This window comes from Mesocricetus auratus, unplaced genomic scaffold (assembly GCF_017639785.1).
Source record: "Mesocricetus auratus isolate SY011 unplaced genomic scaffold, BCM_Maur_2.0 Super-Scaffold_100003, whole genome shotgun sequence".
NCBI classification, from domain to species: domain Eukaryota; kingdom Metazoa; phylum Chordata; class Mammalia; order Rodentia; family Cricetidae; genus Mesocricetus; species Mesocricetus auratus.
Genome location: NW_024429188.1, coordinates 28,486,902 through 28,508,014, shown reverse-complemented (window position 1 = coordinate 28,508,014; position 21,113 = coordinate 28,486,902). Strand labels below are relative to the sequence as shown.

Below are 21,113 nucleotides of genomic sequence, written 5' to 3'. Positions count from 1 at the left end.
CCACATGAGTCTTTAAACTGCTAAGTGGCATGGCTAGCTTTGGCAAATGTTTCGGCCCCATTCCTTGGTTCCTTGAGAGGCTAGCTTTATGATGAAGGTACTCTTACCATCAGCGGTGGGAGTCATGTGTACTGGCTCAACTCTGGGAAGTTTCTAGTTCCACTTAGTCACTAAGTAGTGTGCTACCCTCTGCTCATAAACCCCATCTAAATATCTGGTAGCAGCGCCTCTTAAAAGAGCCACATGTTTTTGTCACTAGTCCTGAGCCAGCAAACTGCCTTATAAAGGAACCCCACCTCTGCTCACCACCAGCAAACAGAGCTGCTACAGAGAAATTGTGCTTGACTCTGTTCTTTTGTGTGTTTAGAAACATTTTTTTAAAAAAACAGTTTTCTCAGGTTTTATGTGGAAATTATTGACAAACGTTTGAGTGAAATATGTAGTAGGACATTTCTCTCCCACCCATCACTTCTGAAATAGCCAACACAGAGGTTTAATATTACTTGTAAATAATGGGTTTATTATTCGCTAGCTCATACTCTTAAATTAACCCATAATTCTTATCTATGTTTAGCACATGGCTTCATACCTTTTCTCAGTATAGCATTCTCATCTTCCTTCTCTGCATTTGCTCTGGACTCTGACTCTGGATTGCATGCTCAATCTTTTCCTGCCCAGCTTTCAGCCAACTGGCTTTTTGTTAGCAGATGAGAGTAATACATATTCATAGTGTAGAAAAAGATTGTTCCACAGTACTACAGGGAGTACTGAGAAGGCAGACTGGGAATGAAAAGGTTTGCAAAGCATAAAGGGGGCAAGAGAATTGAAGAGGATAGCGTTAAGACTGATGGGAACTAAAGGTTATGTCAAAGGTGGTAAATGAAAAGGAGGGTATAGATCAGAGATATTGTAGAAAAGGGAAAAATCTCAGACTTTGGGTAGGAAAGATGATTTTGAATAAAGTAAAGGATTCTTATAAAGTTTTGTAGGATACAAATCTTATATATAAATAAATAATTAGCAGGCATTGCTTGGATGAGGTCTTGAAGATGTGTGATGGTTTGAATGACATGTCCCTCACAGTCTGGACATTTGAATACTTAGTCCCCAGTTGGTGGTTGTTTGGGGAAGCTTAGGACTCTGGTCTTACTAGAGGAAGTATGAAACTGGAGGTGCGTATTAAAGTTTTGAAAGACTTGTGTCATTTCTAGTTTACACTCCCTGTGCTTCCTGCTTTTGGTTCAAGATGTAAGCTCACAGCTTTCAGCTCCAGCTGCTGTGTTTGACTACAACAGTGTTTCCCTGCTATGGTGTCAATGGACTATTATCCCCCTGGAACCAAAAGCCAGTTAAAACCCTTCCTTCTGTAAGTTGCCTTGAATATAGTGTTCTGCCATGGCAATAGAAAAGTAACTATTACAACAAGCCAAATTCAGGAACTCTGGTAAGTAAAATGGTTTGGAAATATTCCAAGATCCTTTCTTTCCCTTTAAAGCAGGCTATTGTACTTATGCAAAATCTTATTTTAAGTTCTGATATTGGAAGAAAAATAAATGCAATTAGAACTTTAAATTTAGATCTTGTACCTTGTATGGTGGGCACTTAAGGTATATCAATTAGTTTGAAGTTTCCTGTGATAATGAAAGAAACACTAGTAAGTTTAAAAGCCTTCCAAGCTGTGACTTCTCAAGGTAAACTCAGGGAAATAAATTTTACTTAGGAAAGCCTTGAGGTATATCAAAATGTATGATATTTTAAGAAATAATCATGGTAATGTCATTGACTTCTTTAGAAATACCACAAGACAAAGGAACAATAGTGTATGCAAATAAGGGAAATAATACAGTCAAATCTTTACCATACTAAAAATAACAAATGCAGAGTGTAAGAGATAAGGAATTCTTACATAATACAATGAGTCCTGATTTTGTTATTCAAGAAAGATCAAAAATAGTTCTGAAACCAGACTAATATCTGAGTAAAGACAACAGAGTACAAGTGTCAGTCAGCACTCCAAGCCACATCAATATATGTCAAGGTTTGACAATTTAAGAAAATAAACTCAGATTTTATGAATAATTTTATTTATTTTTTGTTTAATGGGTTATTATAATTAAAGACAAAATAGTCAATCTCTAAGACAGAAACAGATAGGGGAAGTACTTCTGTGTATATGTTGTCTTACTGCTTGATTAATAAAGTACTGTTGGCCAATAGGGAAGAAAGAGGTGGAAACTAGGAGTTGACGAAGATTCTGGGAAATGTAGTCAAGAGTAGAAAGTCCCCATGTCATCTCCTGGGAGGAAAGGACATGTCAGGGTGGTGTCCTTGGATACATAAGTCCTTATAGAAATATATATTAGTAATTATGGGTTAATAATGAAGTCATCTGGTCATTAAGAAACCATAGCAAACATCCAACAGCTTCATAATTAATACAGTGTCTTTTGTGTTATTTGGGGGCTGAGACAGCATGGGACCCAGGCGGCTGGCAGGAAGAGTACATGTTACAAAAAATGTTTCAGAGAATGATGAAGAGGCTAACTCATGAATGCAGAGGCCATGGGATTGGTGAAACATGGGGGAAAATCAAACAAAAAGTGAATATATTTAGTAGCCATCATAGAGGATACATGAATCAAAGGTCCACAGGTAGGGGGTACAGTCAAACTAGGGAAGGAAACAGTAGGAATTGAATAAATGAATGTATGGTTGGTACTATGGAAGAACTAGAAGGCCATGTACCCCCTCCAAGTTATCATCTTCTGTTTGTTTTCCACTGGAATGCTTTAAGTTCATATTTTTCCAGTTGACATTTTTGTTATAAAGGTAGAGATTATAATTGTTCAGCCTGAGTGAGGTTATGGAATTTGATTAATTAAAGCAAATTGCAAATGCCTGAAAGATTGTTATAAATGTTCATTTATTAAGCTGGAAAAAAACTTGTTTCTCTGTTATGGCTTTGATATGAAATTGCTACCAAAGCTCATGTGTTAAAGAGTTGGTTCCAAGGACAATGTTCAGAAATAGGGGTCTGATAAAATAGTTGCAACCAAGTGTAGTGACGTACATCTTTAATCCCAGCACTCAGGGGGCAGAGGCAGGTGGATCTCTGAGTTTGAGGCCAGCTTGATCTACAGAGTGAGTTTCAGAACAACCAAGGATACACAGATATACCCCATCCCTCCAAAATATAACAAAAAGAAAACCTTTGTGTCATAAAGGTTCTGACCTAATTTAAGTTATAATCTAGTAAAGAATTTTTAATTTGATGGCATTATTAAGCGGCATAGAACGTAGGGTATGGGACACATCAGAAGTCATGAGTCATGCTCCTGAAGGCTATACTTTGCCATTGCCCTCCTCTCACTTTCCCTTCTGTTTGACAAGCAGAGACAACTTTTATCCACTCAGTATTTTCCACAATGATTCTATACCCCTATGCATGGTCTCAGAGGAAATGAAACCAAGTTGGATTGAAACCAATGAATATAGAAGCCAAAATAAGTATTTCTTCTTTTTAAAAAAATCTTTCCTGTTTTAGAGTTCTTTGGTTGTGTATTTTCTCATAGTCATGATAAGTGATGAATAAGTAGGAAATAGGAGGAAGTACATGACCAGACCTCTTAGGGTGTTTATTGCAATCATTTCATTTGAACAATTCTGCATAGAGTAGAATTGTTAAGCAGTGAATAGTGATAAGTTAATCCAATATACACCAGAAAATGAGTTTGAAATAAATCCAGATTAAGAAGTGCCTAAAGAAGGTTTATCAATGAAGTTTCAGCTAGTATATAGGTATGTCAGGGACTGAATATTTTTAGGGCATAATGGCACTATTATGAAACACTGTAAGATATGGGTAGTTAATGAGTACATTCAGCCTAGGCAAAAATCCACTAAGTATTTAACATAAATCCAAAAACTTAAAAAAATTCCATCAGGAGTGTCTTAGTCAGTGTTCCACTGTTGTCAAGAGACAGCACTACCAAGGGAGCTCTTACAAATGAAACATTTAATTGGAGTTTGCCTCCAGTTTCAGAGGTTTTGTACATTTTTATCTTGGTTGGGAGCATGGTAGCATGAAAGCATAAATGGTACTAGAGGGGAATCTGAGAATTCTACACCTGGATCCACATGCAGGAAGAGAAAAACACTGGGCATATCTAGGGCTTTTGAAACCCCAAAGCCCACCTCTTGTGACACACTTCCTTAACCAGGATGTACCTACTCCAACAAGGCCATATCTCCTAATCCCTCCCAAGAAGTACCATCATACATTCAACCATATGAGCCTATGGGGGCCATTTTATTTACAAGGAGGCATATAGAGACAGCAAACATTTAAGCTAATGAAGGTATAGCTTAAGAAGAGCTCCCAGTATGAAATAACATATAACCTATGGTAGAACTGAATGGTCAAACAATAGGTAGAGGAAATGGTCAGACAAAAGAAATAAAGACCATACATTTGTGAATGTGGAGCGAAGTCTTACTCACTATGCAGATTTGTGGAGTGAAGCCAACTTAGTGGAGGCATTGGATGTATTGGAAAGCGATTCATAGATAGAGAGAATAGCTACTTGAAAGCCTAACATAGATGGAAGTAGATGAGATATGGATCTAATAAAGTTCAGGAAGCTTAAATAGAAGACATACAGATAATCTGACAGCAAATGCAAATGCAAAGATCATGAGTATGTCTCACGGAAATCTAGATTCAAACAAAAGAGAATGGAACCAGCCTTGAAGCTTCATAATACATCCATAAGTAAAATTAGTGAATATAAATGGCTGTAGTATGTCTAATTTTCTATTCATCAAAGTGATGATATGATAATAAACATAGTATTTAAATAAATACAAATACTAATCAGTCACAGAAATTGGGAGGAAATAATGGAAAATAAATTGAAAAACAGACTATAGAATATCATTCTAGAGAGATATTAAGCATCAACCATTTAAACAGTTACAATTTTATGGAAAGGGTGAAATTTTAAAACATTAAATTAAAAAAATCAAGAAATTGATCATTTTCAAGGACAGTAAACTAAGTTTTATGTTTGCATCACTATTACTTGATTTTAAAGAAAATAGACTCATCATCTTACAATCTTATGATGAAGTCTATCAAAACAGAGACAAATTTGTCACAAATTTTAAAATATCTATATTTTTGTTTTGGTTTTATAGTGCTTTTTAACCTTTACTTTTATTTATTCTTTGTATCTTTCACAATGTGCATTCCTCTTCCATCCATCTCCTTTCCCCTCTGCCCCTGCAACATCCCTTCCCCAATTAAAGCAACATAAAATTTAAGACAAAAAAAAGAGAAAAAAGAGAGATAAAATCTCACCATGGAGACTCGGTGTGAGTCACACAGTAAACAACTTTATCCATACATCCTTACATGGAGGTGCTCATCGCAAAGAATCATTGGTTTGGTTTGATGCCCCTTATCTCTGCTATACTATCGACACTAGACCCTAACTGGGACCTTCCTGGACATTCCATTGCTGCCCTGTGTCATAAACATCTTATATCTCTGGGTCCTCAGACTGACCCAGACCCCATCTGTGCCCCAGTAGATCGCAGATAGGGTGAATGTTGGGGTGGGCCAACACTTAACACTGGTTCTGGGCCTGAGTAGTTGCAGGGTTGATCAGGCTGTCAGTTTCCCTGTCTTCACCACCCGCCTGAGTTCTCCAGCATTACTCTGGCAAGTTCACCCCTTTAGCAATGAGCAAGGGGTGTTATCATTTCTCCCACTTTCACATCCTCAGGGTCAGTTCTATTATGTTGTTCAGTCTAGGTATAGGGGCCACTCTCAGGTAATGCAGCTGATGAGGGACAGGGTAGCTCTCCCACTTTTATGGCATCAGGGCCACCTCTCCCACCCGAGGTATGGGAAGAGGAATCTCTCCTCCCCACATGCTGCCACATGACATATAATTGGAGGCAGCTCTTCCATCTTTCCAGCAACCACATGGTGACTTGCCTATGTTATTTTAGTGTCTCATTTTGTAAACCCTCAAGCTAAAACTCATTACTGAATAAATACAAAATTATCCTAATGATTCAATTTGGTTTCAACTCTACATAAAGAAATACTAAAGATTTGCTACATAAACATTTGTCTGTGGTTAATGACACTTACTATACTAAATACTAAAAACTTGAGGAGTCACATCTCATGTACTGTATTTTTTTCAAGGCAGGGTTTCTCTGTGAAGATTTGCAGACCAGGCTGACCTCAAACTCACAGAGACCCTCCTGCCTCTGCCTCCCAAGTGCTGGGATTAAAGGTGTGCTCCACCCTCCCCCAGCTTATACTATGTATTCTTAACATATTAAAAGGTGTATTTTATAATGCTAAACAATAAATGCAATTATAATCTGTATGACAAAAATTTATTTCAATTTTGATGAAGAAATTCAAGAAGAAAAAGGTATATATCTGTTACATGTATCAATACAAAAGAGTTCCTTAATTTTATTTTATTTACACAATCAGAATTTATTTACCCAATAAAGAATTTTAGTTCAACTTTCATTTCTGGAGTATGGAGTTATGCATGTTACAAGAGTTATATGGCTTTTCATCTAAATTTTGAATATTTCATCTATGGTAAAGTGTAAAGAGAAGAGCAGTAAATTAGCTTTACATAGATATCACATAGCCATTCACCATTTGAGATCGTGAAACTCTTCTTCATATTGAGATGAAAAATGAGTAAGTCAAAGACTGATAAGCCAGATTCTGCTTTTTGTCACAAAACACAGAGCTTATAGCCTCAAACTACTGATCTATTCATACACTCCAATTATCAGATCAAAAAATTCTCACCACATGATGAAGAACTACAATTTTAGTACACACAGATGAGAACACATTACATATGATCACACAAATATTTACACATGAGACACTCCCATTGTTCCACGAACATTAATCTCAGAAAGACAAGTAAAAAGAGGTCACCTGACCCTCCAATCTTATATTCATTTCCACTTTTCTGTGTGAAATCAGTCTAGATAGGAGAGACCTGGAACCTTGTGCCTGCCACACACAATCTGCCCTGTGATCACCCTGCCAAAACTGGTAGTCCTCACCTTTTATCCCTCTGAAAGCTCGTGCTAAGCAAATAGATACTACCCAAGAAGACCTTGCTATGCTTCTCTATGGCACTGTCACCAGAGGAGCTGCAGGGAGAACCTCCTCATTCTACAGAGTATCGAATGGTAAATTTAGAAACTTCACCTTTCTCTAGCGGAACTAGGATCACCTCAGTGACCCTATTCACAAATCAGTAGAGAGTAATTGCAGCATTGAGCTTAAAGCAGCAACTGAGTCATCTAGCACCTGTCAAGTCAGAAAAGATAAACATTTAAATCCACATTCAACTTAGGCAGGCCAGAAACCAAGACCAAAACACAACCAATGACCAAACTCCATATTTTCAAGTCACACCATCAAAACAGAAATAACACACACACACACACACACACACACACACACACACATCAGAGAGTATGCCTCCTCAAATAATATTAGTTCCATTGTAATGATCAAGAACAAGTTAGACAAAACCTAAGACAATGAATTCAAAACAATAGTTAATATGCTCAAAGAACTCTATGGGACTTTAATAAAAGTCAGTATAAAGAGTAATAAAATATAACAGCTGAATGAAATAAGAATGAATTAGGGTATGAAGATATTACTTATTAAAGTGATATAAATGCTAAAGAAATTTCAAACTAAACTAAAACACAGAATAAAAAATTCACTACCTCTAATAAAAAGCTCAGTTGAAGGGTGTGTGTGGTAAAGGACAACATCATTTAGACAAAGTGAGCAGCTACAGAATAGGAACAAACATTTACCAATTACACATCCAGTGGAGGCCTAATATATAAAATATATAAAGATCTTAAAAACTTGACAATCAAGAACACTAATAATCTAACTAAAAGTTATCCAGGAACTAAACAGAGAATTCTCATCAGATAAAACAAAGATAGCTGAAAAACAATTAGAAATGTTCTACATCCTTATTCATGAGAGAAATGCAAATCAAAACCCCTTTGAGATTTTGTCTCCCATCAGTAAGAATATGTCAAGATCATTAAAACTAATGCTGGTGAGGACATGGGGTAAGGAGAACACTCATCCATTGCTTGAGGATGAGCAAAGTTATATAGACACCATGGAAGTAAATGTTGTTGTTCCTCAGTAAATGAGGAATTGATCTACCCATAAGACTCTACACATTAGAATAGAAACAGTTGCACAATGATGCTCATTGCTGTTCTATCCATAATATTCAGAAGTTGGAAAAAGTCCAGATGTATGGACATGTATGAACTGATAAAGTAAAATATGTTTTCAGAAGGGAATATTGTATTAATCTGATCTTAGAAATAGGTGGTTAGCCTTGAATAATTTTTTGATGTATCATTTTGTTAGCCTTGGAAAAGTTGTGTGTTACTATGCCTAGTAACAGTGATGTCATTTTTTATTATTTATTTTTAAGCTTAAATTTAGATTAGAAACAAGGTTGCTTCACAAGTCAGTTCCAAGTCCCTCTCCCATTCCCTCCCCTCCTCCCGTGCCCTCCCTCCAACCCCCCCCCCATTATCCCCTCATTTCCCCAGGGAGGGTGCGGCCCTCCATGGGGGTGTCCATAGTCTGTCATTTCATCCAGGGCAGGGCCTAGACCCTCCCCCAAGAGTTCAGGGTGAGAGTGCATTATTGGATGGGAGTCCAAAGTCCCTGTGTATACTCGGGATGAGTACTGATCAACTGCCCAAGGCTCAACAGATTACCTAGGCCTCCCCACTGACACCGACATTCAGAGGGTCTTGATCAGTCCCATGCTGGATTCCCAGGAATCAGCCTGGGATTCTAGAGTTAACCTTTGTCAGGTCAGCTGTTTCTGGGGGGTCAAACCAGCCCAGTCTTAATCCCTTTGGTCATAACAGAAAATCTTAAAAACATGTCTTAAAAACCCATGATTCTGTCGGGCGTTGGTGGTGCATGCCTTTAATTCCAGCACTTGGTAGACAGAGGCAGGCAGATCTCTGTGACTTTGAACCCAGCCTTGTCTACAAAGTGAGTTCCAAGACAGGCTCCAAAGCAATACAGAGAACCCCTGTCTCAAAAAACAAAAACAAACACACACACACACACACACACACATGCAAATCCATGATCCACCAAATGAAAAGTCTAAAAGATATGAATCAAATTCTATATGCATTTCATATATGAAACAAATAATGTATGCAGATATATAAGGAGCAATGAAATTGAGGCAGAAGAAAATCTCAAGTAAATGAATAGCCCAGAGCCAGGTGGACTCACAGCATGATTTTAACAAACATTTAAGGAAGAACAAGAACCAACAGTACCCAAATTATTCCATGAAATATTAAAGGAAGAAACATTTACAAACTCTTTTAACAAAATCATTATTTTTTTGAGACAGGGTTTCTTAGTGTAGACCTGGCTGTCCTAGAACTAACTCTGTAGACCAGGCTTGCTTTCAACTCACAGAGATCCATCTGCCTCTCCCTCCCAAGAGCTGGTCTACCACTGAGCAGCGAACAAAGGCATTTTTACCTTCATGCCAAGAATAGATAAAAAATATGTGACAGAAAATGTAAATCTGATCTCCACAGGATCATATGTGAAAAATTAAATTAATTTTTAATTAAAGTGCTTATGAACTGAATTAAAGATCATATCAAAATATCTATTCATCATCACCAAGTTGGCTTCATTCCAAATATTCAGGAATTGTTCAATACATACATAAATAAATAAATATAATCAATCATGTAAATTTAGTGACAGGAGCTGCATGACCATTTCAACAGACAGGGAAAAGTCCTATGACAAAATTCAACATTCCATCATTGTAAATGTTATGGAGAGGCTAGGGATGAAGAGAGCACATAACACAAAGAATACATAGTAATCCTATTGTCAACATAGAACAAGAACACAGAAAAAACTCAAGGCATTCTCAGTAAGATCATGAAGACCAGACTGTCAACTCTTTTACTCCTATTCAGTATAGTACTTGAAATCTTATCTACAGCAATGAGAAAATAGGGAAATAAAGGATACATGTATGAAAAGAAGTAAAAGTACTCCTCTTTGTGGACAATAAGATTCAATACATAAGAGTGTTTGAGACTCCATAAAGGTGAAACACACACAAACATACGCACGCACACACACACACACACACACATACACACACATCTCAAAAATAATTTCAGCAAAAGTGACAGGATACAAAATAAACATACCAAAATCAACAGACTTCTTACAGAACAATAACAAACATACTGAAAAGGAATTGGGGAAAAATAACTTTCACAACAGCCATAAAAGGAATAAAATACCTGGGCAGAAAACGTAAACAAACAAGGGAAAAACCTGTATCACAAGAACTTTGAGTATGTAAAGAAAGAAATTAAAGAATATGCCACAAAACGGAATGATCTTCCATGCTCTTGGATAGGTAGGATCAGCGTGGTAACAATGGCAATCCTGCCAAAAGCAATCTACAGATTCAATACAATCCCCATTAAAATCCCAGCACAATTCTTCACAGACCTTGAAAGAACAATAATCAGCTTTACATAGAAAAACAAAAACCCAGGATAGCCAAAACAACTCTATTCAACAAAGCAACATCTGGAGGCATCACTATCACTGATTTCAAGCTGTATTATAGAGTTATAGTTCTGAAAACAGCTTGTTATTGGCACAAAAAACAGACAGGTAGTTCAGGGGAGTCAAGTGTTACACTCTGATATTAACCCAAGCATATTTGAACATCTGATCTTTGAAAAAGAAGCTAAAAATATACAATGGGAAAAAAGAAATCATCTTCAACAAATGGTGCTGGAGTAACTGGGTGCTGGCATGTAAAAGACAGCAGATAGATCCATATCTATCAACATACACAAAACTTAAGTCCAGATGGATCAACATAAATCCAGCCACACTGAACCTCTTAAAAGAGAAAGCAGATCTGCCCAGATCTGGAGAGTGCCAGCCTACAATCCTATGGCCAGAGAGTCTGGGAAACAGAAACTTTATTTAGTGGCTGATCGAAGAAGAAGCAGACTCCCTTGGTTAAGTACTGAGCTGAACTCAAGAAAGCCAGTAACAGAGAGGGAGGACTGATGATCAAAGGGATTAAGACTGGGCTGGTTTAACCCCCAGAAACAGCTGACCAGACAAAGGTTAAATCTTGAATCCCAGGCATCAGCCTGGAAATCCAGCATGGGACTGATCAAGACCTCCTGAATCTGGGTGTCAGTGAGGAGGCCTAGGGAATCTATTGAGCCTTGGGCAGCAGATCAGTACCCATCCCAAGTATACACACGGACTTTGGACTCCCATAGAACAATGTGAGGTGCACTCTCACCCTGAACTCTTGGGGAAGGGTCTAGGCCCTGCCCTATATGAAATGGCACACTATGGACACCCCCATGGAGGGCCTCACCCTCCCTGGAGAAATGAGGGGATAACGGGGGGGGGAGGGCACGGGAGGAAGGGAGGGAATGGGAGAGGGACCTGGAACTGACTTGTGAAGCAACCTTGATTCTTATCTAAATCTAAACTGGAAAATAAAAAAATAAAAAAATAAAAAATAAAAGTAAAAAAAAAAAAGAAAAAAAAAAGAGAAAGCAGAAAGTACCTTGAACGAATTGGTACAGGAGACTGCTTCCTGAACATAACACCAGTAGCACAGACACTGAGGTCAACAATTAATACGTGGGACCTCCTGAAACTGAGAAGTTTCTGTAAGGCAAAGGACATAGTCGGCAAGACAAAAAGGCAGCCCACAGAATGGGAAAACACCAAAGGATCCAATTAAAAATGTGGGCTACAGAACTAAATAGAGAATTCTCAATAGAGGAGTCTAAAATGGCTGAGTGGCACTTAAGAAAGTGCTCAATAGCCCTAGCCATCAGGGAAATGAAAATCAAAACAACTTTGAGATACCATCTTACTCTTGGCAGAATGGCTAAAATCAAAAACTCCAATGACAGTTTATACTGGAGGGGATGTTGAGAATGGGGAACACTCCTCCACTGCTGGTGGGAGTGCCAATTGGTACAGCCATTTTGGAAATCAGTATGGAGATTCCTAAGGAAAATGAGAATTAGTCTACCACAAGACCCAGAAGTTCCACTCTTAGGCATATATTCAAAAGATGCACATTCATACAACAAGGATGTCAGATCCACTATGTTCATAGCAGCATTATTTGTAATAGCCAGAATCTGGAAGCAACCTAGATGCCTCTCAACTGAAGAGTGGATAGAAAAAATATGGTACATTTACACAATGTAGTACTACTCAGTGGAAAAAACAATGGAATCTTGAAATTTGCAGGCAAATGGATGGCATTAGAAGAAACCATCCTGAGTGAGGTAACCTAGTCACAAAAGGACAAACATGGTATGTAATTACTCATACATGGATTTTAGACATGGATAAGGGGGATGCCAGCCTACATGCCCACTGCCAGAGAGTCTGGGAAACAGAACCTTCAACCAGTGACTGATGGAAGCAGAGGCAGACACCCACAGCTAAACACTGAGCTGTACTCAAGGAACCCAGAGACAAAGAGGGAGGACTGATGAGCATAGGAGTCATGACTGGGCTTATTTGAACCACAGAAACAGCTGACCTGAACAAGGGGGAGCTCTTGAACCCCATACTGATGGCTGGAAATCCATCATGGGATTGATCCAGACTGCCTAATTGTGGGTGTCAATGAGGCCACCTAGGCAATCTATGGGGCCTTGGGCAGTAGATCAATATTTATCCCTGGCAGATGAATGAGCTTTGGGCACCCATCCCACAATCAGAGAAGCTCTTTCAGCCTGGAGTGTTGGGGGAGGGCCTAGGCCCTGCCCTGGATGAAATGACAGACTGTGGATACCCCCCATGGAGGGCCTCACCCTCCCTGGGGAAATGAGTGCAGATTGGGGGAGGGGAAAAATGGGGGTGTTGGTGGAAGGGCCTGGGAGGAGGGGAGAGAGAGGAACCTGGGATTGAAATGCAAAGCAACCTTGTTTCTAATTTAAATTTAAAAACAAAAAATAAATACATTTTAAAAAGTAAAAAATAGCAGGGTGAGGAGAAAAGGGTGTTTTGACTTACATTTCCATATCACTGTTTATTTTTTTAAGGAAATTGGTGTAACACAATAAATAAATAAATGACACGGAGACTGATATTGGGGGTCAGGCTTTAAGCTGAATATCAGAAAAGCAAAGCAGCTGGCCAATACCTTTTATTGCTACTTCACAATGAAAGGGCTGATCCACTCAAGAGCTCTTCACCAAGTCTCAAACTGTTGACACTATGGAGTGTGGCTGGAGAACAATGCCTCTCAGAGACCTTGCTTTTTTCTTATATACTTCCCTAACGTTGGGATTAAAGCTGTGAGCTATAATACTCACTCTTGAGTAGATCTGGGTGGTTGTGGCCTCACAGAGATCTGTCTATCTCTTAATCCTGAATTTGAGGATTAAAGGTGTGTACTACCAGCTCCTAACTTCTGGCTGCTGGGATTAAAAGTGTGTGTCTGGATTCTACGTCTTGTGATTGACTTTGTTTATCTTAATCCTCACTCAAGCTTAATAAATCATAGGTAATGAATCACTACACACCAGGCCTGAACTCAAACAGAGCAGTATCCTGGAGGCAAGAGCTGACACAGAATTTATGGAAGGGTGCTATTTTCTGTATTACTTTTTATGGTTTTCTCATCCTGTTTACTTATAGAACCTAGTACCACCATCCCAGGTATGGCTCCACTCACCATGAGCTCAGCCTACCCCATTGATCACTAATTGATAAAATGCCTTATAGCTGGATCTCATATAGGTATTTCCTCAACTGAGGCTCCTTTCTCTCTGATGAGTCTATCTTTTGGCCATTTTGACACACAAAACCAACCAGTACAACTACTACTGGGCATATACCCAAAGAACTATTTATCTAAATATAGAGGAACTCAGCCATGTTTGTTGATGCTGTATGTATTCACAATAGCTAAGAAGTATAATCACCCTACGTTTCTAGCAACAGGATAGTGTAGAATGAAAATATGGCACATACAAACAGTGGAATTGCACTCAATTGCTAGGAAAAATGAAAACATGAAAATTTCATAGAAATGGATGCAACTGATAAAAAAATTCTGGGTGAGGTAGCCCAGGCCCAGAAAAATAAATGCCACATGTTCTCTCTCATGTGTGTGCCATAGCTTCCAATCCAATCTATTAATTCATTTGCTTAATTTATAGTACCTTTATAGGCCAGGAAGCTAGAAGAGGACCACTGGGTTGGAGGTGCCTTAAGGGTGGGTGTGGGGAAAGCAGAACATAAATTATATGAAAACAGTAATGAAGACTACTACAGGGGAGATATTTAAGCAGGGATAGGGATGATCTGAGAGTGTTAACTAAAATAAAGTGTATATGAAAAAGCTATATGGAAACCTACTGTTTTGCAGTGAAAATAAAAAGTAAATGTTTAAAAAGGGTGTAGCTTCTGGTATTACTAGGAGATACAATCTCATAGCAAACTCCATAATCCTAGGGCTCTTAAAATATTTCTGTTCCTCTTCTGTAATGAAACATGAATCTTAGATGTAGGAGTTCATTTGTAGAGGAATCCATTAGGATTGGGCTTCACAACGCTGCATTTAGATTGGTTGTGACTTTCACCAACGGTATCCATCTGTTGCAGAGACATTTCCTTGTTGAGGGTTTAAGATTACTACACTTACCGGTGAGTACAAGAACAAATGTTTAGATTGCAGTTAGGGATTACGGTGGCTTAGTAAAGCAGAGGTTGTAGTTTATTTTCCAAGATTCGTTACTTCACTAGGCCTGAGTATTTGGCTTTTTCCAGTACCATGCATGATTTTCCTCTTGTTGTGTTGGTCTTGAGTCCAATTAGAAAGCTACTGGCTACTACAGATTGTCAATCCTGAAAACATACAGACATACAAGTAACATCATACAGACTGAGTATTTTGTATTTTGGAATGGATGTGTATACAAATATACATATATGCATGCAAAAACAATTAATGAAAACAAAAGCCATTAATTTGAAGAATAGCAAGGAGGGTATATAGGAAATTTTGAAGGGAGGAAAGTGAAGGAGGAGATGATGTAATTATATTATAATCTCAAAAATAGAAAAAGTAATTAAAAACAAAAAGAGAGATTGAGAAAATTAGAAAGCAAATATCTTGCATGATCAGATAACCCTATTTTTGAAAGTCATGAGTCATGAAACAAATATCCCAGTGCCAAGAGTGAGATAACTACTTACATGTTGTTTGTTGAGCAGGACTCAGAGCCTCCTAAAATAATTCAGGCCCTTGACATTCCATCTTGCTTTCCCATTAGAACTAATTGATCCTTATGTTAGTTAGGGTTTCTATTGCTATCATAAAACACCATGACCAGAAGCAACTTGGGGGAGAAAATTTCTACTTCATCTTAAAGTTGTAGTCTATTATCCTGGGCAGACATGGCAGAAACCTGGAAGCAGGAATTGATACAGACTTCATGGAGAAACACTATTTACAGACTTATGCCTGGAGCTTTTTCAGCTTGATTTCTTAGATAACTCAGGACCCCCAGCAAAGTGATAGTAGTACCACCCACAGATAGGCAGGGCCTCCCACTTTGATCACTAATCAAAACAATACACCACAGACTTCTCTACAAACCAATCTTTTGGAAATATTTTCTCAGTTAAGGTCCCCTCTTCCAAGCTACATATTTGTGTCAAGAGGATAAGGAACAACCAGCACAACTCTATTGCTGAAATGTCACATCTTTGTTATGGGACATAGAGAAATAAAGCTCACATGTAACTGGATGCTTCCTCCCATCTTGAAGGTGCTATCCACACTACAAGCTGTGAACACTATGAATTGTAATACCAATCTACAAAGTAAGATGTGCCTACTAGTACAATGGTGGCATGATTGTCATGGGGAAAATAATTGCTCTTGGATTTGAATTATGCCTCATGCCACAAGAGAGAATCCCTGTCTGGTGTGCTGGTTAGGTTTTTGTCAACTTTATACAAGGTATAGTGATTTGAGAAGTGGGAACTTAAACTGAGGAAATTTACCCCATATGATTGGCATGTAGAAAAACCTATGAGACATTTTTTGACTAATAATTGATGTGGTATGACCTAGTCATTGTGAGTGATGCTACAACTGGACAAGTGGTCCTGGAGTATATAAGAAAGCAAACTGAACAAGCAAGCAAACAGTAGTCCTCCATGTCTTCCTCTTCTTTTCCTGAATACAGATTTCAGTAGTTCCTGCCTTGCATTTTGCCAATGTACTAAGACCCTAAATATGTATAATAAACCCCTTCCTTCCCAAACTACTTTTGGTCATGGTGTTTTAGCGCAGTAATAGAAAGAAAACTGGGACATCTGGTAATATAAACCGTGCCAAAAATCCTAGGCTAGAAATTTCCCAGTGGAGCAGTTATTACTATTGTTTAGCTAAACTGATATATCACCAAGCTACACTCTAAATATACATGCTTATACTTACAGAGAAGTACTACTCAAGTCTTAACCACAGAAGAGTCTCTTTGCAATGAATGCAGAATCTCATGGCTTCTCAAGAATTGAGAATAGGTTGAGTGTTTAACCCTAGTCAAAAAAAAAATCTATTACCTCCTCTAAAGATCAGGAAATATTGCTGAAGAGGTAATGGAAAGATTGTTAAGGCCAAAAGACAAACAGAAACATTATGAAACACCATTTTGTGGACAAGGTAAAGTCAATTGTAACCATATCCTTACAGCAGCTATGGATGTTTGCAATGGACCTGCATGATACTGGGCCTGACACAATCAATCATGGATTGTTGAGGGACTCAGAGGGTCCTATGCATCTCTGCTGTATTTTTAGCAATTGATGGATTTTGAAGGAGGAAATGTAGCACAAATAATAAAAACCCAGAGACAGAGACAGATATTGGGGTTAAAGCTGAAGATCGGAGAAGCAAAGCATCCAGCAACTAGAGAGTTCTCACCTCTACTAATGCTCAGATATGGGCTATCCCATCCTCACATTGCATCTTCAGACTACATTGCTCTCCATCAAACCTCAGACTCACCGCTTTTGTCTTCGCTGGCTTTATATTCCTTTCTATTGCTGGGATTAAAGGCATATCATCCCAAGTTCAAAAGAAGCTATTTTAAAATTATGCATAAAGACTCATAGCAGTAATTTAATTTTGATACAGGGTCCTGGCTCTTTTGAAGCTCTATATGTAGACTAGGCTGGACTTGAACTCACAGAGATCCATCTGCTTCTGGTTTTGCCTCCTGGGTGCTAGGATGAAAGAGATGCATCACTATGCTTAGCCAACACAAATGTTATGATAACTAAAGAGAAAGACTACACAAGCATTTTCAAGTGAATATATATATATATAGTGTGTGAAATGTACATATAATGAACAATTCATAGCCATAAATCATTGATCTGTCTTATGTGAATGAATCATGAAAATATTATGCTGAAAATAAACCAGACAAAAGGCCATATATTGTATTATAGCATTTTATATAAAATGTTTAGAATAGCCAAACCCATAAGAATGAATCATGAAAATATTATGCTGAAAATAAACCAGACAAAAGGCCATATATTGTATTATAGCATTTTATATAAAATGTTTAGAATAGCCAAACCCATAAGGAAGAAAGATTCATTTTTCAGGGATATGTTTGGAAAGCATTGTAACCATTGATTTTATTTCTTAATTGCTTGATAGAGTCATACATAAATATAACAAATGTTAGTCATTGTAACTCCTCATTCTTCTCCTTCTGGATCCCGTTGTCTTAAAACTTACTCCACCTATTTTCATGTCTTTTGTGTTTGCATGTAGTCCACTGAGCTTAACAAGAGTTAGTTTGTTAAGTTGGGTAGGGTTTTTTTAGTAAAATAAGAGCAATTTATGTATGTCTACACTACTGAAAAAAATGACACTACCCCAACAACTGTTATTTTCTAATAATCCCCCAGGAGAGGTGTGTTTCATAGACTCCACTCCCTTAATCCAGAATGAAATATTGATGGCTCCAAACTTGTGTAGGTATTATAAAGACACCCATTTGACTGATTAATATGTTTTAGAATCAGACAGTGTTTCACAACATTTGAACAAGCTAAAAAACTGTACCTCTAAATTGCTAAAATTTGAATTTTGTGCTATGTGAAACTTGTCTTAATAGATTTTTTTAATCAAGTGGGTGTTCTTGGACCCCAGACTTATGGCTGGGTAGACAGCATGGGACTGATCCAGACCCCCCTGAATGTGGGTGTCAGTGAGGAGGCCTAGGTAATCTATGGGACCATGGGTAGTATTTATCCCTGGCGTACAAATGGACTTTGGCTGCCCATCCCACAGTGAGGGATGCTCTCTCAACCTGGACTCTTGGGGGGAGGGCCTAGACCCTGCCCTGAATGAAATGACAGACTCTGGATATCCTCACCCTCCCTGGGGATCAGAGTGGGGCCTGGGTGGGGGGTTGGGAAGCCTGGTGGGGGATCAGGGGAGGAGGGGAGGGAGAGGGACCTGGGATTGACTTGTAAAGCAAGCTTGTTTCTAACTTAAATTAAAAAAAGGAAGAAAAAATTCCTAGCCATATTTGTCAATAATGGGTAATAGCTTGTCAATTATAAGGGAATAAAAAAAATGGCAAGACTAAGTGAGAAATCAAGAAAATAAAAATTTGGGAAAGAGAATAAAATGAATTATTACAAAAGTGCATTGTACGCATGTATGGAAAATCATAATGAATCCTAAGTTTAAGCTTTTTTATTTATTCATTGCTTATGGGTAATGAGCATAGGTTTGTGAATATGTATGTGTATATATGGGTGCACGTCCATAACACAGTAAGATTTGGAGATCAGAGCACAACTTACATAAGTTGATTATCTCCTGCCATGCGTGAACTTCAGTTGTTAGGCTTGGTGACAAGCATGATTACCCAAAGAGTCATTAATATATATATATATATATATATATGGTGTAAAAGTATATATATAATTATACATATATTAAATTATATTATATACTAAATTATATTATATACTAAATTAAATTATATATAATTTTAAAGTTTTCAAAATATTCTTTTGATAATTGGATTGACATGGGAAAAGTGTAAAGGGCAGGAATGGGAATAGAGTTCTCTCACTTACATTGACATGGCTCCAAATTCTATAACATAACCTGAACAAGTGGGGAATGTGAGTGGGTGTTTTCCAAAATGGGTGAAGATAATTGCCTAAAATCGGGAAATCACAATGTTCATAGAGATAGGAAGACCTGTTAGAATATTTATCTGGCAGATAGTAAACAAATTGATAATAATATAATTTAAAGAAGAGGCAACAAATAGAAATTGATAAATATAATTTAAAGACAAGGCAACAAATAGAAATGGGAACACTGATTGGGAATACGAGGGGACTGGTAAGGGAGGCAAAACTGTTTTGGTCACTGTGTGGGAAGAGGGCAGTTGAGCCTATGCTGAAAATTTTATGCATGTTAAATGAACTAGGACTTAAATATGGCTGTAAAAGAGGTTAGAAACAACAGAAAAATAATCTGCTGCATAATCTGGAGCTACATTATGTAAACAAAAGTATTCCACTAAAACAAAAAAAATGGTAGGAGGTGAAAATAAAATAGAAAGCTAGATTTCCCTGAAGAAGGGGATGTATTCACTAAGGTGAGTAGTTTTCTAACATGGTAAACACCAGACTCCCATTAACACCAATGACATCATAAAAGTACTGACTCACAAAGGCCTCCCCTGATGTAGCAAGTAAAACACTGTGGGTGCTTATGCAAACTAATAGTTGTGAAAGACCCAGGCCAGAAGAGAGGTTGAGCTGAGCCATATCCATCAAAATTACACCATGTCAGGGAAAAGGCAAAGACGATCCAGTTCCAGAAGAACCAAACTTCAATTTCCCATTAGTCAAGTGAATCGCTTCCTTCGAGAAGGCAACTGGTCCCAGCGCCTGAGCTCTTGTGCTTCTGTGTACCTGACTGGTATAGCGGAGTACTTGTCATCCAACATTCTTGGGCTGGCTGCTATGGAAGCCCACATTAACGGCAAGAAATGCATCACCGCAGAGCACTTGCATCAGGTGATACAAAGTGATGAAGAGCTCCATCAACTCTTCACAGAAGACGCCACATCTGTGGTTGCTTTGCTAGACCCTAAAGGGAACTGATGTTGCCTGGGTCTTATAGGGTGGAGGGTATATCCCTTCAGCCTCAAACAGTCCCTATTCTCCACTAATTAGGGGAGCTATTGATACACGCCAATAAAACATCTAGACTGAAGCCAGTTCTGACTCTGTTTGGTTTGTCATTTTGAGCTGTGAGATACTAAGAAGATGGGCTGGAGCAGAATCTGTGGTCAGCATGGGGCATTTAAACCATTATATCAATAGGCAAGTTTCTTCTGGGAATGGTACTGGCCACGTTCCTTGTGGGAGGTATCTGGAGGAGAGGGAATAGAAGCCATCCTGATGGGCTTTGAGAATTGGAGATTTTGGGAGACCAGGAAGTTGCCTGGGGCCTGCAAACTATGTTGCCTTCCTACACTGATGAGAGGTGTAGGCAAAGCCTTGAATTTTGGTGGAGAAGGCTTATTCATGGAATGGAAGATCTCCACTGAGGCAGAGATGGCACTGTTCATATGAAAATTTGAACTACTGGCTCTGCTCACCACCAAATGATGCCTTTGGGAGCTGGAGAACAGAGTAACATACAGAGGATGGAGGCAATACCAGATGAGCCACATTGTGATGTCTTCTTTGCTCTTTATGCCTTCATGTCTCCCTGTCTTTACATTGGTAAGGATTGGCCTTGGCGCATTTAGTGGTAAGGCTTGGCCTTGGCTCATTTAGTGAAGTAAAGTGTCCTGGAATGCTGAAAAGGGTGTCAGCATTGAGCTCTTGATTCTTTGAAAAGTGTTCTTGT

The 21,113-nt window shown here is 38.3% G+C and overlaps 1 protein-coding gene across 1 annotated transcript; it reads left to right on the top strand.

Moving 5' to 3' along the window:
* The first annotated feature begins 19,971 nt into the window (after positions 1–19,971).
* On the top strand, positions 19,972–20,469 carry LOC101843827 (histone H2A-Bbd type 1-like). The gene has a single exon (XM_005087125.2). It carries the CDS (start codon positions 20,039–20,041, stop codon positions 20,357–20,359), a length of 321 nt encoding a protein of 106 aa, XP_005087182.1. The 5' UTR covers positions 19,972–20,038; the 3' UTR covers positions 20,360–20,469.
* Positions 20,470–21,113: the final 644 nt, after the last annotated feature.

Bases quoted from the DNA above. Each gene is read 5' to 3' on its own strand.
- LOC101843827 (XM_005087125.2), top strand. From the start codon at position 20,039: ATGTCAGGGAAAAGGCAAAGACGATCCAGTTCCAGAAGAACCAAACTT.